Source organism: Lottia gigantea (genome assembly GCF_000327385.1).
Source record: "Lottia gigantea unplaced genomic scaffold LOTGIsca_86, whole genome shotgun sequence".
NCBI classification, from domain to species: Eukaryota; Metazoa; Mollusca; class Gastropoda; family Lottiidae; genus Lottia; species Lottia gigantea.
This window is the reverse complement of record NW_008710834.1, coordinates 64,469-79,947: the sequence shown is the minus strand read 5'-3', so window position 1 is coordinate 79,947 and position 15,479 is coordinate 64,469. Positions and strand designations below refer to the sequence as shown.

The 15,479-nt window shown below is 31.7% G+C and overlaps 3 protein-coding genes across 3 annotated transcripts; 1 reads left to right on the top strand and 2 right to left on the bottom strand.

Annotated features, from left to right (window-relative positions):
- Nucleotides 1-4,282: 4,282 nt before the first annotated feature.
- Nucleotides 4,283-4,720, bottom strand: LOTGIDRAFT_133738 (hypothetical protein; the record flags this gene model as incomplete). Its single annotated transcript, XM_009067766.1, has 2 exons — nt 4,283-4,458; nt 4,603-4,720. Coding segments are annotated over 2 exons (294 nt in total), but the record flags the coding sequence as incomplete, so codon positions are not given.
- Nucleotides 4,721-7,327: 2,607 nt separating this feature from the next.
- Nucleotides 7,328-10,154, bottom strand: LOTGIDRAFT_204839 (hypothetical protein). The gene is made up of 6 exons (XM_009067765.1): nt 10,064-10,154; nt 9,630-9,836; nt 9,274-9,397; nt 8,854-9,015; nt 8,351-8,526; nt 7,328-7,938 (listed from the first exon to the last, which is right to left on the bottom strand). Exons 2-6 carry the CDS (start codon nt 9,764-9,766, stop codon nt 7,872-7,874), a joined length of 666 nt encoding a protein of 221 aa, XP_009066013.1. The 5' UTR covers nt 9,767-9,836; nt 10,064-10,154; the 3' UTR covers nt 7,328-7,871.
- Nucleotides 10,155-10,650: 496 nt separating this feature from the next.
- On the top strand, nt 10,651-14,366 carry LOTGIDRAFT_197435 (hypothetical protein; the record flags this gene model as incomplete). The annotated part of the gene is made up of 10 exons (XM_009067764.1): nt 10,651-10,698; nt 10,918-11,001; nt 11,441-11,585; nt 11,849-11,949; nt 12,138-12,158; nt 12,342-12,368; nt 12,707-12,923; nt 13,405-13,508; nt 13,835-13,845; nt 14,311-14,366. Coding segments are annotated over exons 2-10 (720 nt in total), but the record flags the coding sequence as incomplete, so codon positions are not given.
- Between the last annotated feature and the right edge of the window lie 1,113 nt (nt 14,367-15,479).

Here is a 15,479-nt window from a genome sequence, read left to right as displayed (position 1 = left end):
ATCTTGTTAACCGGGGCGTCATTAAACATTTATAAGCTCTTTATTGAAGATGAAAATGGTAAAATTGTCGATATGTATTATTAGAAACCTTGTTTTTAAACTGGATAGCGTTTATCTAAATGTCAAATTATACCGGGAAGCTAATTAGATTTTAAGAGATTGTCAAATAAACAGTATAGCATTCATTGAATCGTGATTGCTTATTGGAGATGTTTCGTTGTGGCAAATAAAAGTATGAACATTGTATTGTGATATTAATTTCAATGCACAGTATTGTATTGCGCTGATAAGTCAATGTAACCTTAAAGCGGTTTTTTGAAGCAAATTGATGCTGCCTGTATGCCCGATACGAGTAACTTTTTACATTCCCTTTAAGGAGTGGGGTTATAACATGTGGGCGTATACGTCGTGGGCGAACAGTCGATTGGTTGACAAAAGAAAAATATCTTAAAGAGATTGAACAAATACTATTAAAACTGCATAGAGAAAAATAGTTTTGTTTATTGATTTGGTATTTAAGTATTGCTAATCGATGGTGAATTTCATAGGATTTTGTGGAAATTGAATCACGTATTGGAATACATGTTTCTGAAGGTCGATTTTCTACTAGACAGCTTGATGAACAAATGTATTTTCTTTGATTCGATGATAGACAGACTCTTTACAACTGGGTACAATGTATGCCTATTTCTGATTCGTGAGGGAGAAGCGTTGGAGGATGTCGAATGATTTCCAAATACGATTTGGTACTCGAAAGATTTAAAGAGTTTCACACTTTAGATATTAACTTTAATATTGGAAATGAATTTTAAGGTAATTTAAAGTAAACTAATGGTTCCTTGTATATACTATGCAAAAAAATGAATTAGCCAATTTGTAAAATGCTCCAACATCAGCCCCTTTACACTGGGTGAAAGTTACTTTGGGTATACGAAGATAACGAAAAGTTTTGATGAGTATTCATGTTAAATGTAGGTATAGTATAATCAATACTAAGGTGTATCAGATCTATTGACCTTACCCACCTGCCAAAACAGACCTACATACATACTGAACAGATTCCTTAAAAATAAATTTTTAGAACCAACTAGAAAACAATTAACTATCTCTACATAAATTTTCAAACATGTTTTCCGGAGATCCCGTTATCTTGAAAATATCTTCAAATTGAACACTGTTGAGGATAATATCAAGAGTTCAATGTAAATTCAGCGAAAATATTTACAAGACGTTCAAATTCATTAAGATTAAATATATATATAGTTCAAATTAGACATTTTGTATCTATAAATGTAGTTCAAATAAGACATTGTGTATCGTTAAGATTAAATATGTAGTTCAGATTATACATTGTGTATCATTAAGGTCATAAATGTAGTTCATATAAGACATTTTGTATCATTAAGGTTATAAATGTTGTTCAAATTAGACATTGTGTATCATTAAGGTTATAAATGTTGTTCAAATTAGACATTGTGTATCATTAAGATTAAATATATAGTTTAGATTAGACATTGTGTATCATAAGGGTCATAAATGTAGTTCAAATAAGAAATTGTGTATCATTAACATTAAATATATAGTTCAAATTAGACATTTTGTATCATTAAGGTTATAAATGTTGTTCAAATTAGACATTGTGTATCGTTAAGGTTATAAATGTAGTTCAAGTTCGACATTGTGTATCATTAAGATTAAATATATAGTTTAGATTAGACATTGTGTATCATAATGGTCATAAATGTAGTTCAAATAAGACTTTGTGTAACATTAACATTAAATATATAGCTCAAATTAGACATTGTGTATCGTTAAGGTTATAAATGTTCTTCAAATTAGACACTGTGTATCATTAGTGTATAAGACATTGTGTATCATTAGAGTATGTAGTCCAAATTAGATATTTATGGTTACAAACGTTGTTCAGGGTAGACTTTGTACAATATGATCTTACAAATACTACACTGAGTATATTTATAATTATGAAGTAAGTCTAGTACAAATGAGATATTTGGTATATTTTATGCTTACATATTTATATATGATTGTTGAGTAGATATTGTTTGGTGTTAAAGTGTGGGATATTGATATTTTCATTTAGTGTTTTGATGGTATATAACGTACTCTCTACTTTCTATTGGATTGAAATTCTGGACAATCGTACTTTGGCAGCCTCTTTTTAAATAAGAATAAAAATATCGCATTCACTCACATTCTGTAATTGAATAAATCACAAATCTCTTCAATAATGAAAAAAATCCTAACCAAAATCGATTTCATTCGAACAAAATACCTTAGATATTATTAAATATAAAATTTACTTACATAACGTTATGCCATAGCGAATATCCTTATTACATTATAGTCCTATAGAAGTTTAACTACTCAGCTGATCACACTGGAGGCGTTGCATGAAACTTGCAATTCCTTCGCACCCTGATAGCCTTGTCTTTAATAAGAATAACATTAGCCTCGATTATCAACTATGTTAAAAATGGATGTGGATTCATTAGAGACGATTTGGTTACGTCTGCCACTTTCTTTTCTTTACAATTTGTAGCCGCGGTTATATTAGACCTATTACAAGGTTTGGTAACTGTATAAGACTGATAACATGCCAATCGAGATTTAGAAACACTGAGAACATTTAAGTCTTGGAAGACAAGAGTTTCGATCAATTCCGTCTTCTCCCATTCCAAGTCAATGAGACGTAGATATCGTTTCCCCGAGGGTAGTTTTCAACTTCGTAAATGTTTGACCAAACTGCCACTTTATCCCTGGCAAGTCGTCTTTCCCATGTTTCCAAGTTTCTCATCGATTTCCAATAATGTGCCATCAAAAGTAAAAGACTTGAAATTGGGACAGTAATAAACGGAATTTTCTATTCTATTAGATAATCCTTTTGTATTGTTTAGGATCATACACCTTAACTAATTCAGACCACATGCACAATAATATGTCGGCCTTCAGAAGTTATTAAACAGAAGCTGTCTTCAAAGAACCAAGACGCCCCCAATAATTTAGCTTTCAGTGCTCAAAAGCAATTTTTGGTTGTAACATGTTACGAAATCACAGCCACAGGCATGTAGGCTTAACCTCTAGTGAGAGAGTATTGTTTGTGCAGTTAGTTTGAATAATATCATATAATTTGAATATATGAAATGAAAATCCATATTCTGGAGAATATGCTCAATGGGTTAGGCGAATATAATACATGTATATAAAATTAAGTTTTACTTAATATTGAATTTAGTTTATTTACTGGCTCAAAACTATGGAGAATACACTTTCTGTACATTTCACGTTGTCAATGCAACGATTCAAACCTTGCTGATCTCAACTCCATATGCAATAATAGTATTACAAGAACACAGTAAAATTAATCAGGCGACAATTTGTTATCAGTACTTGATATTATCGGAAACAGTTATTATTAGCTCCTGGCACTTAGTAACGACAGTTGCCTGTAAATGTGTAAGTTGTTTTCCAAAGCTTCAAGACTTTCAAAATCAATGATTATATGAAGACTAGTCGATAGTAACGGGTGATTTGGTCAACACTGAATCTAAAAGACCTTCAATGAAGACAATTGAGTATGGCGTCATAGGATTATAGCCTACGTAACTCTTGGGAGATTTAGAATAATGATGCTAGGAACACACTATCGAAGACGTAATACCAAAATACCAATTTGAAGCACGACAAACGTATAACTGATAATGTGTTTGCTATGTTCGGATCTTGCTGCGACGCTCACAAAGAGCTTCTATGAATAAAAATCATTATGCTTATTGCTGGTCCTGAATTAGCTCACCAGAGATCAAGCAAGTTGTTTGTTTCAACGTGTATCCATGGCATAAAGAGAAGAGTTCTAATTAAATTGAAATTTAGCTGAGATTTGGTTTCAATTAGTTCAGTTTATTGAACAACCACTGTGAGTGTGATTTGAATGGGAAAATACAATTTGAATAACAAAGGGTTAATGATTTATGGCAGATTCACGAGAGAAAAGAAATATTTTATGAAATATTTTCAATCCGAAATTGAATCAAGCATTATTTGTCCAGAATACATAGTGTATTTGTGAAGTTATTTTAAAAACACTGGCCTTGGTGTACCAACTTGCTTTTTTGGTGTTGAACTCGAGATGACAGAGAAAATTTAGTGGACACTACCTAAAATGAGACAAGTCTAGAGATTGCATGGGTTATTTTCTACCAGAAGTCGCCACACGCTAGTTTTTTTTTATCATTCTTGGAAGAGTACAATAAACTGATTTCAATCAGCAACCTCTACTGATCTTTGAACTACCTCCAGTTTGTTCTGAACTGTCATTGACTTGAACAGCGTCTTCTGAACTACCATTAACCAGAACAACATCTTCTGAACTGTCATTTAACTGAAAGGCTTCTTCTGAACTACCATTGACTTGAACAGCGTCTTCTGAACTACCATTGACTTGAAGAGCTTATTCTGAACTACCATTGACTTGAGGAGCTTATTCTGAACTATCATTAACCTGAACAGCGTCTTCTGAACTACCATTGACCCGAACAGCGTCTTCAGAACTATCATTGACTTAAACAGCGTCTTCTGAACTACCATTGACCAGAACAACATCTTCTGAAATGTCATTTAACTGAAAGGCTTCTTCTGAACTACCATCGACCCGAACAGCGTCTTCTGAACTACCATTGACCCGAACAGGAGCTTCTGAACTGTCATTTACGTGAACAGAAACTGAGAAAATGACATTTATCTGAAAAAATGATGAATTGTCATTAATATGGACTGCTTTTGAACAGCCTCTACTGAACTGTGATGTTCTTTTGAGCAGCTTTGCTGAACTGTCATTTCAACAAAAGCAAATAAGAAAACGCGAGGGTGTATGAAGAAAAAAGACGAATACAGGAGAAAATTACTGATCTAGCTAGAAGAAGAAAGGCTGAATTAGGGTGATTGTGGGTATACTATGTATAGAGATGAAATGCAGAAGAGCGGGTTTTAGATCATCGTGCCCCGAATACGGTTTTGACATTGTCGTATTTGGAAGTATGACGAACAGAGGGTATGTTTTGGACACGTTGGGTTTAGATGTAATTTTACCCTTTCAGACGGTAGCCTTAATTAAAACAATCCGGAAAAATAAGAATAAAATTTGGGAAAGATGGAATGGAAGAAGGAGAGTACTAAAACTCGAGTTCAGTCGTAATCCCAGTGAGAAGGAAATAAGACAAAAGACGAGGTTAAAGGGTAAGCTAAGAGAAGGGGAATATGTCGACTTAGAAAGCGGAATAGAAGGCTATAAGCAAAAGATCTCGGAAAAGCTAATAGCAATGAGCTATGTCAGAAGGATAAGGAGAAAGGTAAAATTAGTTTGACAAATGTAGACCAAGATGCACATCATCTTGCGTGGTCACGAAAATGGCAATATTTACCGTTACAAATAGGCCTTGACGGATCCGATGATTGGCTCTGAAACCCAGGTTTATAATATAAAATTTTATATTCTTTTTCACATTATGACTCTTGAAATGACAAGATCGCATTCGATCTTTAATAGTTTTAACGACCTTGAAATTAACTGCTAGATATTATTAGAAAAACTTTCAGGTAATGTAAGGAACACATTTCTCCAAATTTTAGTTTACCTGTAAGTCAGACTTCCCCTTTAACACCACTGCCAAAGAATAGCCTACTGGTGCAGAAAATTGTAAATGTTTTTCGCTTCTTCACAGACTAATAGCCTACTAGAGGAAAGGAACAATATCGGACAGTAACATCAAATCAATTGACACGTTTAAAAAATTTTGTTATCGACAGACATGGAATTGAAAATAATAATTTCACCATTGTTGACACAAGAACACTTAGAAAATTGATCAAGAAATGTCACGAAATACCAATAATTGTAATCTACATGGAACCATCAGGAATTGAGTCTACAGACTCCAAATAATAATTTCAATGTCGTAAACCTGTTAAAGTTTAGACACTATTGATTATAATTTCAAACATTCTTCTTGGAGATTTAAAGGGATTGTCTTGCTCTGATTTTAGACTAGGCCAGAGGCTGTGAACTCAGGACCAATCACATGTCCATCACCGAAAAGGTTGAATGCGTCAAATGATCGTCGGTGTTTCAATGGTGTGTTTTTTGTGGAATTCGATGTTTTTTCAAAGTGTGGTGAATTTATTGAATGTCTTCCTCTCTAAGGCACACTCAATCTGCACTATTCTGAGTAGTTTCCCTTTGACCATTGTTAATTGACCAAAATTTGATTGTAATTTTTTCAGGCTTCAGTGATGCAAGTGGAGGGACTAAGCGCCTAGTCTGTTGAATCGGATGAGACAATAAGTTGAGGCCCCGACAGCTGGAAAAATTTCCCTCATTGCACACTGCATGGTGTCTTGTCTTAGCCATTTGGAGCAGAAAAGCGGGACTTAAAATATAACTCTATTCGATCATTTCATTTTAATGATAGTTTTAGATTAGACAAAATGATCTAAATTGATTTTCCATAAAGTGAAATGTCATGCAACAAACTACAAAAATGGAATGAAATGTCCTACTTTTCTGCACCGTGTGGGCTAATGAAGAAGGACAACGCCATATAGGGTACATTGCAATTAGCATTATCCTGCTCTTTTTCGATTTCCAACTGTCAAGGGATCTTCAATGTGCACTGCCTGTAGCATCCAGTGCCTCGGTTTATTGTCCCATCCATCCCTTTCCTGCATCACTGACAAGTGGGAAACCTGGTTAAAAAATTTGAAGGTATTATCTCTACCTATGCCAAAACCTGGACCTTGAGGTTAGCGAGAAAACATCTAACTCACTGAGCCAACGCTGCTCTGCAATGTACAACAAGAGAGGTTTGACAAGTCGTTTCTTGATAAAAATGAGGGAATAATCACGGAAACGTCAATTATTGTAATTATTTATTGAAGATTAGGGTGGTTGAAGTAATTGTTATTCAATATATAATTTTGTTCAGTTCTTCTTTCTACATAAAAATGTTAGATGTAAAACTCCATTAATTTCATTTTGTTCTTTGTAATGACAAGTCAGCAGTCTTAACCATTTTGTTTTTTTCAACTGACCATGGCCTTGGTTTATTGTCTTGTCACATCAATAGATGGGTTATTCCATGTCAGTCCATCATATCTGAATCATTGACCAGGGGAAACTATGTAGAAAAATTCCAAAGATTCTAACTAAGGTTCAAACTCAAGAATCCTAGTTTAGCAAGCTAGAATCTTTACTCATTGTGCCAGATATATACACAACAGTATCGTTATATGAACAAAACAAAATTCAACTATGTTCAAAGATTTAATGATTTTTTTTACAGCTGTATATTACTACAAGTTATTGTCGATAATTTGTCGACATCTTACTGTTGTCATGTTTATTTCCATGAATGAAACTTCAACTTTTATATTTCTACTGTATTTGGATATTGTCAAGTTATGTGTGTGTATTATAATTATGTGTTTTTCTAGTATGCATAGTATCATTAAGCATTGATACACAACTACACCATACGATACACATATTGTGGCATGAAATATCGCCATGCATCGATTCACTGATATATATTGCCAGTAATATATTCCTTCTCAAATCCCAAGTCGATAATTTAATGAAGAACATACTTTTCTGTGAATAATATTTTTTTTTGTTTAAGATACAGCAATAATAATTGTTGCAATTACAAATGTCAATAAATGATTGGTGATAACAAAATTTGACAAAATAGATAAAGAGATTTTTTAAAATAATAACAGACTGGATGGAATCATTTTAGCATTCAAATAACCAAGAATAAACTGAATATACAATAGGTGAATACATTATGTAACATGCTTTATGAGAGTTTAGGACATTCTGAACTGAGGAAGTTTCTAGGCTGTACATATCCTTCTTGCTTATTTCTGAAAAAACAAAAATGGAAATTTGAGGTACATATTATTTACAAAAAAAATCTTTGCTCCTCCTTACACATGAAATTGTAAATGATCAATGAAATAATTATATTGTAAATGAACACTAAAATAATTACTTACACACGATATTGTAAATGATAATGAAATAATTACTTACACACGATATTGTAAATGCACATGAAATTGTAAATGATCAATGAAATAATTACTTACACATGATATTGTAAATGATAATGAAAACATTACTTACACATGATATTGTAAATGATAATGAAATAATTACTTACACATGATAATGTAAATGATCAATGAAATAATTACTTACACATGATATTGTAAATGATCAATAAAGTAATCACTTACACATGATATTGTAAATGATAATGAAATAATTACTTACACATGATATTGTAAATGATCAATAACATCATTGATTTGTTGTTGAGATATTTCACCATCAATTTGAGCTAGATAGGTATACAATTCTTTAAATAAGGGGAATGGAATTCTAGAGGGTCCACCATCCGGATCTGATGTTAATATGTCACATAAACCTTTCATGGACTGTGCCATACCCTGTAAGCAAAAGACATAGGAAGGTTTACATACTTTAAACTATAAGACTATGTCATATGATAAGTATATGCAAATTTGTATGTAATATGTATATATATATTTGTATATAATAAATATGTATTTTCACTTTGAATGCCATTCTATAGGCTATTTAGAAAATCTTTTTCACATAAATTTACATATCTTTATAAGCGTTATACTTAAAACCTTGTAATGTTTTAAGGTTAGTCCAAATGTGCTTAGACAAAATTGTTTATACTAATTAGGACATTTTATTATAGCATATTATTAGCCTGTCAAAGCTGAAGAAAGTGAAAAAAGGTTTACCTCTGCTAATGCTGAAGTAGCAATAGCTAAGAATTTGTTCCATTCAATTTCTCCACCAAATGAACCAATACGAACTATATCATCAAACTGTTCTTTAGGTAATGCTAAATCTAACCATTTTTCTTCTACTGTACTCAGAGGGATAGTCTTCTTTGGACCAAGCTATAATAAATATATGACCAATTTGAAACCAGTGTTTTGTTTAAAAAACAGAACAATAGGCTTATATAGAGTAATAGGAAAGTATTCTTGATTCAGTCAGTATTCCCTGACAATTGGCCTTTGATGTATGTTAATCTAGGCTAAATGTCTAAAAAATTAATCTACTTTATCATACCAAACTCTATCATATCAACAAAATGATTTGATTAATACTTGAGAATTTAATAGGGGTGTATGAAATAAGCTTATTATTTTTACCTGTCTGTTTAAAACTTTGAGTATTCCTGGTGTTAAGCCAGAGTCAGTTTTCTGTGTAGCAACAGGCATTTCTAATCTTTCTTTAACAGGTGGTGTTTCTCCATTTGACATAGCTCGGAAGTATCTAGAATTAGAGGTTACGAAATATAATAGCAGTCTTATAAATAGATTGATTTGTATTCGGCTGCTTAAAAAAAATGAACAATATAATAAAAGATTGGTTGAGTTAGACCTCAACTTCAATTCAATGTTTCTCTTATTATAATGACAAGAATCTCAATTAAATTAAATTAACCACATCAAATTTCATGGCATGATGGCATCATAGGCATAAATCAAAAGATAGCAAAACTTACGCTGCAGACCAAGCCAAGACATCTTTTGGTTGTGTTCTGATAGCAGCTTTAGTAAACTGTTTTAAGATATCAGGCAAGTCAGTTGGAATGGCTATTTGTTGTGAACAATAGTAAGGTTCATCAGGATTGGTAGGCATTTTTCAAATGAAATAGTTCTGATAACTGTATTAAGTTAAAGTAGACTAAACTGCTATAACTAGATCAAGTCTGTGAAAAGAAAGAACATATTATATAAATTAAGCTTACTAACAAAAAGGAGATTGATGATTTTTATGTTATTTTTCTCTAGTCAACATACTAGATATGATATAAGCTTAACTCTAGATCTTTCTAATTTCTAAAAAAAAATAAAAATCACTTTCGTTTGTGTGTATCATAATCAAGGAACCAGTAAAAAGCCGGACCAAAAAAACGTTCAGAGTATCTATTCTTACCTTATTGTGTACCAAAAATATTCTGAGGCATAAAAACATGCATTAAATGGTCAAAATATAAGAGATTTTTGGGTTTATGTTTTTGTTTTGTATAGCAACAAACATTTGCGCATGTCTATAAATTACTTCCGGGAGACAATAAAATTAAAACTTCGATCTGTATTCTCTTCAGAGTATCAATTAGAAATATCTAACGGTCAATTTCCAAAGCTTATTTCCATTCTATACAACAAGGCAATCGCAATAAATGATAATCATAGATACCTCTGTTTATTTATTTTTGATTGTAAATACTAACAAGAAAATGACCCCGAAATTTTCTTTAGATGGCGCTGCGAACTGTCAACTTTCAATGTTGTCAAAGTTTTGATTTTTCGTTTAATGTAAACCAGTTTTTCAAAGATTCTTTTTATTGAATGGTGATATATTCTATTTACCCAGACCAGCTATCATTAATATCATTACAAGTTATCGAAAAAAATCATGATTAACATTTTACTTTAAAAGCGAAGTACTTCGAACTTAAGTAAGGGGGGCAACTCTCATCTCACTTCCAGACCAAAATCTTGTCGTCTGCTTGACATTATTTTGTTGTTTAAATGTTGTAAGTTACGAAGTTGAGAGTTGTTGTCTTGGTAAGAAAAGTTAAAACTGAATAGATCTATTCAAGTTATCAATATATCCGTAGGAAAAGTTAGGCTGGTCGTCGATCGCGGAATAATGCAAGCTTAAATTCATAAAAGGTTCCCAGTGAGTTAGGCCTAGTTAGCTTGTCTTTCATTCAACAGCTATCCTGTAATATAAATGTACTAGTAGTGGCACTAACAATGCAGATTGATCTCAATATTTTACAGAAAAAAAAAACAGTTCAGTAAGCAAGAGAGAAGCATAGCCAGGACATGGCAACAGCAACACAGACCAAAGAGAAGACTGGATCAGTAAGTTTCCTACATTTTAAATTTATTTGAAGGGCAGGGTTTACTTTGAAAAATAAGCTTTAAAAATATATCGCTCTTTGTAAAGCCTCTGTACTTGTAATTAAATGAACTATAATGCTACGTTTCTGATCTGATACCAGTGTGAAAATCAAGAAAAATTAGTGTGACATAATTATAAGCTTAAATAAAGTTCATTGATATTTTCATAATATTCATAAGCAAGGATTAAAATGCCACAATGTTGTACCTTTTGATTTAATGTAGGCATAGTGTAATTTGCAGGCATGTTGATATGTCATTATGAAACCTGATCATAATCACAAGTTAAAAACTTTTTCACCAAAAAAAGGGATGAAAACTTTAGATCATTCAAACGCAATGAAGCTGACTTTGATTGGTACGGTGGTTTTATGAACTGATTTGAATCATTTTATTCTAGTGGTCATCAATCTTTCGAAATGAACAAATTAGTCAGACGCAGTCAGCTTTATTTGTGAAGAAGCTACTAGCTGTGTCTATTTCCAATGTGGCCTATTTGAGAGCAATATTTCCTGAACATGCATTTGGAGATAGTTGTTTGGAAGGTAAAGATTTTGTTATTTCTTTGTACATTATTTTTTTGGTAAAAATTGATTTTGAGATAAGATATATAAATGTCTTTGAATGGCATTTAGCAATTGTGAGTACGATATATAGACACAGCTTTATGGAACAACCAGTGATTGTTGTTCCATAAAGCTGTGTCTATATAAGCTTATATATTGATATTCCTGAGTGTCCTGAAGGAAAGTTCTTCCTTTGTTTTTAGTTTTACATTACTGGTATATATTTCTATTTTTTTTTAAAGATTTAAATCTGAAGTTATTAGTAGATAACAGTTCTTGTCCTGGAGCCTGTAAAGTTATCCAATGGGTTAAAGGCTGTTTTGATGCACTTGATAAGAAATATGTAAGTGATGCTGTATTAATGTAAATTCTTCATTTCTATCATTTTTTCTGAAGATTTCTAAATTTGTGATAAATTCATAGATTCATTCATAGTTTTAGTTATGAAACATTGTTTGTCAAAAAGGTTGAAGTTTATAGTTGAATTGAATAAATTATCTTCAAGTACAGAGGTTATCATTTCTTTTGCAGCTGCGAATGCTGATTATTGGGGTAAGCTTTGCATGTATTTAATTCATAAAATTGATTGTCATATTGCCTTCTGATCTGAAACTGTTATAGATTTCAAGGTTTCTTTTATGAAAAGTCTTACAAGTCTTAGTATTTTAAGAGATATTTTTGAAATACCGGTAATGAATTTAAGAAATATTATTGGATTGCTGGTTATTTTTACAGATATATGTGGATCCTGAAGATCCTGATGTAAGTGTTCAGTTATTTATTAATTATTTAAACGGTATAGTCAAGAAAGATATTTAGTGTATATTTGTTTGCGATTCAAATATAAGCATTTTTTTCACACAAGTTTTTCAGTAATTAATGCACTTAAAGTCTGACTTGTACACTCGCTTAATACTGCTTATCTTCCTCAAACTTTTGGATATTTTGCATAAAAATTCAAAAACGAGCGTCTTATAAAGAATTGTTAATACTGTCTTTGTCTGGTGGTGCCTTAAGAACATTGTCATCCATCTGATTTTGAGAATTTTATTAGAATTTGACTCCATTTTAATATAAAATTGATTTGACATATATTTCAGACTGTGATAGAATCATATACATTCAAGTTTTCCTATGCTGATGATGTTGGTATAGATATTTATAGGAATGATCAGAAGATATCTGGAGCTCACACTATAGCAGAAACTAAGAAAGCTACCATTCGATTACTGCGAACTATTGTAGTTCTCACACAAACACTGAAATCTTTACCAGATGATGTTATGATGTCTATGAAACTTCTATATTTTGATGATGGTATTATTATTTTTCCTTATTTTTATATCTGAAATTTTAACATAATAAATATAATTTTACGAAATATGTTGTGTCAGATTTTGGGCAACTAATTTTGAATTGGGGTATAAGGTTTTATAAGAGAAACTCTCTTATAGAAGCACTGGCCTAGGTCACAAGTAGGGACTGTGAATTTCAGCATTGGAATACATCAATTTGATAGAAAATTACCTTCTTCTGGAGAGATTTACAAGATAAACAAATAATTCAGAAATGCAAAGCGATTGTTTCAGGGAGTTAATGAAAGGTGATCTAGTTTTGGATAATAAACACATTTTTCACCTGAATTTCAAGCCATAGTGGATGTATTTAACCTATATCTTTTTATTTGAACAAGTATGTCTGAATCTTTTAGTCTTAAACTTAAAATTTTTGTGATAAGGATAATAAGTTTTTGACAGAGTGCAAGGAGGTACATTAAAATTGAATACTTTTTTTGTAGTTACACCACCAGATTATGAACCACCAGGATTTAAGGCAGCTGATACAGATACATTTATATTTGAAGAGGAACCCATGAATATAAAAGTAGGAGATGTATCAACAGTAAGTTACTTTTTACTATTTAGGTACTAAGCTTTTTGTCACTTCTGTGAGTTCCTCTCATATTATTTGTCAAAGGCTAGGCAGCTAACAATCTTGTAAATAAAAATGGCTTCTCTGACAGCTGTAGATTTTTGCAATGATATGAGTCCAAAATCGCCTGATTAACAAACTTGGATCAATAAAGCAGGTGAGAGTTATGAGAAACTACATTATGATTAAACATTAATCAAGATTTTCTAACAAAAAAAACGTATATTGATCTCTGTCTCTCTTTCGGCTAAACCCAATTAATTTTCATATATGTATTTGACGTGAAAATATTTCAGCCATTCCACAGGTAAGAAAAATTTCTGGTAATGAATTAAATACTGTTGAAATTGTTAAATGAATGTAATTGTGTTTATTTTTGTTTTCATTATGTTATGTATTTTGAATTTTGCCTTTCTCTTTACAAATCTTTTTGATCACATATCCTATGAAAAGCTGAAAATTGGGTATTTTTACCCATAATCTTAAACTGAAGATCAAGTTGTAATTTGAGTGCTTTCTGAATATTGATCCTGCATGATATTAATAATATTGAACTAGACTGAATATAATCAAAAGAAGAATTATGTCAGATCATGGAAAGTGAGACGAAAGAAACCTCCTAATAAACATTATACCATATGAATTTGTCTTATAGAATAATTCAAATGAATGACACAAGAAATTGATTGTTTGATTTTTTGTGAAAATGGGACCATTTTTTTACAAATTCATCCTGACTGCTATTTATTTAATCATCATTGTCATCTTCCAGTGTTAAAATGAGAATCAAAACTGATAGAAAACAATTTGAAACAAGGGAAGTGGAGGAAGAAGAAGGTGCTGAAGAAATTAAGACAGAAATAAAAGACACTGGTTTAGATAATGATGCTATGGATCAAGATGTACCACAAGTTTGTATTATATTTCTTGCAATTTCTGGTATTTGTACACATTAACTGTCCTAATGACTGATGGATTTTTGATCCATAGCCTTGTCATAAATTAAGCTCTATTGAATCTCTATTCTTTATTCTCGTCCTTACTATATTTGTTAACTTTACAAAGTAGTAAATTTCCAAATTTCCATCTTCATTAGCCGTGTTAGGTGCAGAAGAGTTCAGTTCATTTCATTTCAATGGGAAGAGTATTTACCACTCGGAACATCTCAAAAGTTAGGCATTGATGCATGTGCTCTGTAGTTTACTATACATTATTAGAAAAATAACTGACCTCATGTTAAACCAGATTGGCTGACACATTGAAACTTTGAATTAATCATGATAAACCGAGATTTCTATTTTAGTGACTCCAAACACTATTTCTTACTTTTTATGAAACTATTGGGTTTAGACTCTTTATGAACCTGCAAATGCTAAAGATGTTAAATTAATTTAATTTTAGAGGGAAGTAAATACAGAAATTAACAGCAGATTTGAAATTAAACAACATGGTGATTCTACACATGAAACTAGCGTTGTTATTCCTGATGAGAGTCCAGCTAAACCAGGTACGGTCAAATGAAGAGTCAAGGTCTTGATGCTACTCTTTGTCTATAGGATACATTCACCAATACCAAATATTATTATGTATATAATATTTTTTTCATTGCCAGGACAACAAAGCAAATCTCAAGAATTATCACAAGTAGGAGAAAATGAAGAAATCTGTGTAAGATGTCCCTGTGGTTTTAATGAGGTAATAATTTCTTTAACTTTGAAGTATTACAGTAGATATTTACCCATTTGATATGCGACATTTGATTAAGAAAATGAAGTGTCTTTGGAGACATTAAGGCTATATGAAATAGTGATTCAGTGGTAAAGAAAGGATTAAGAGTTAATCTGATTCGAAAATCGACTCAGTTTTAAGCAAAATTAGATATTATGGTCTTCCCTACTAGAGAAGTTCATGTAAAAGTCTATTACAGTTTCATGTCTAGAT

Coding starts and splice junctions, on each gene's coding strand:
- LOTGIDRAFT_204839 (XM_009067765.1), bottom strand. CDS start 9,766: ATGCCTACCAATCCTGATGAACCTTACTATTGTTCACAACAAATAGCC. Junction 9,398..9,629: donor GTCTTGGCTTGGTCTGCAGC/GTAAGTTTTGCT, acceptor CTCTAATTCTAG/ATACTTCCGAGCTATGTCAA. Junction 8,527..8,853: donor CTACTTCAGCATTAGCAGAG/GTAAACCTTTTT, acceptor TTTTGCTTACAG/GGTATGGCACAGTCCATGAA.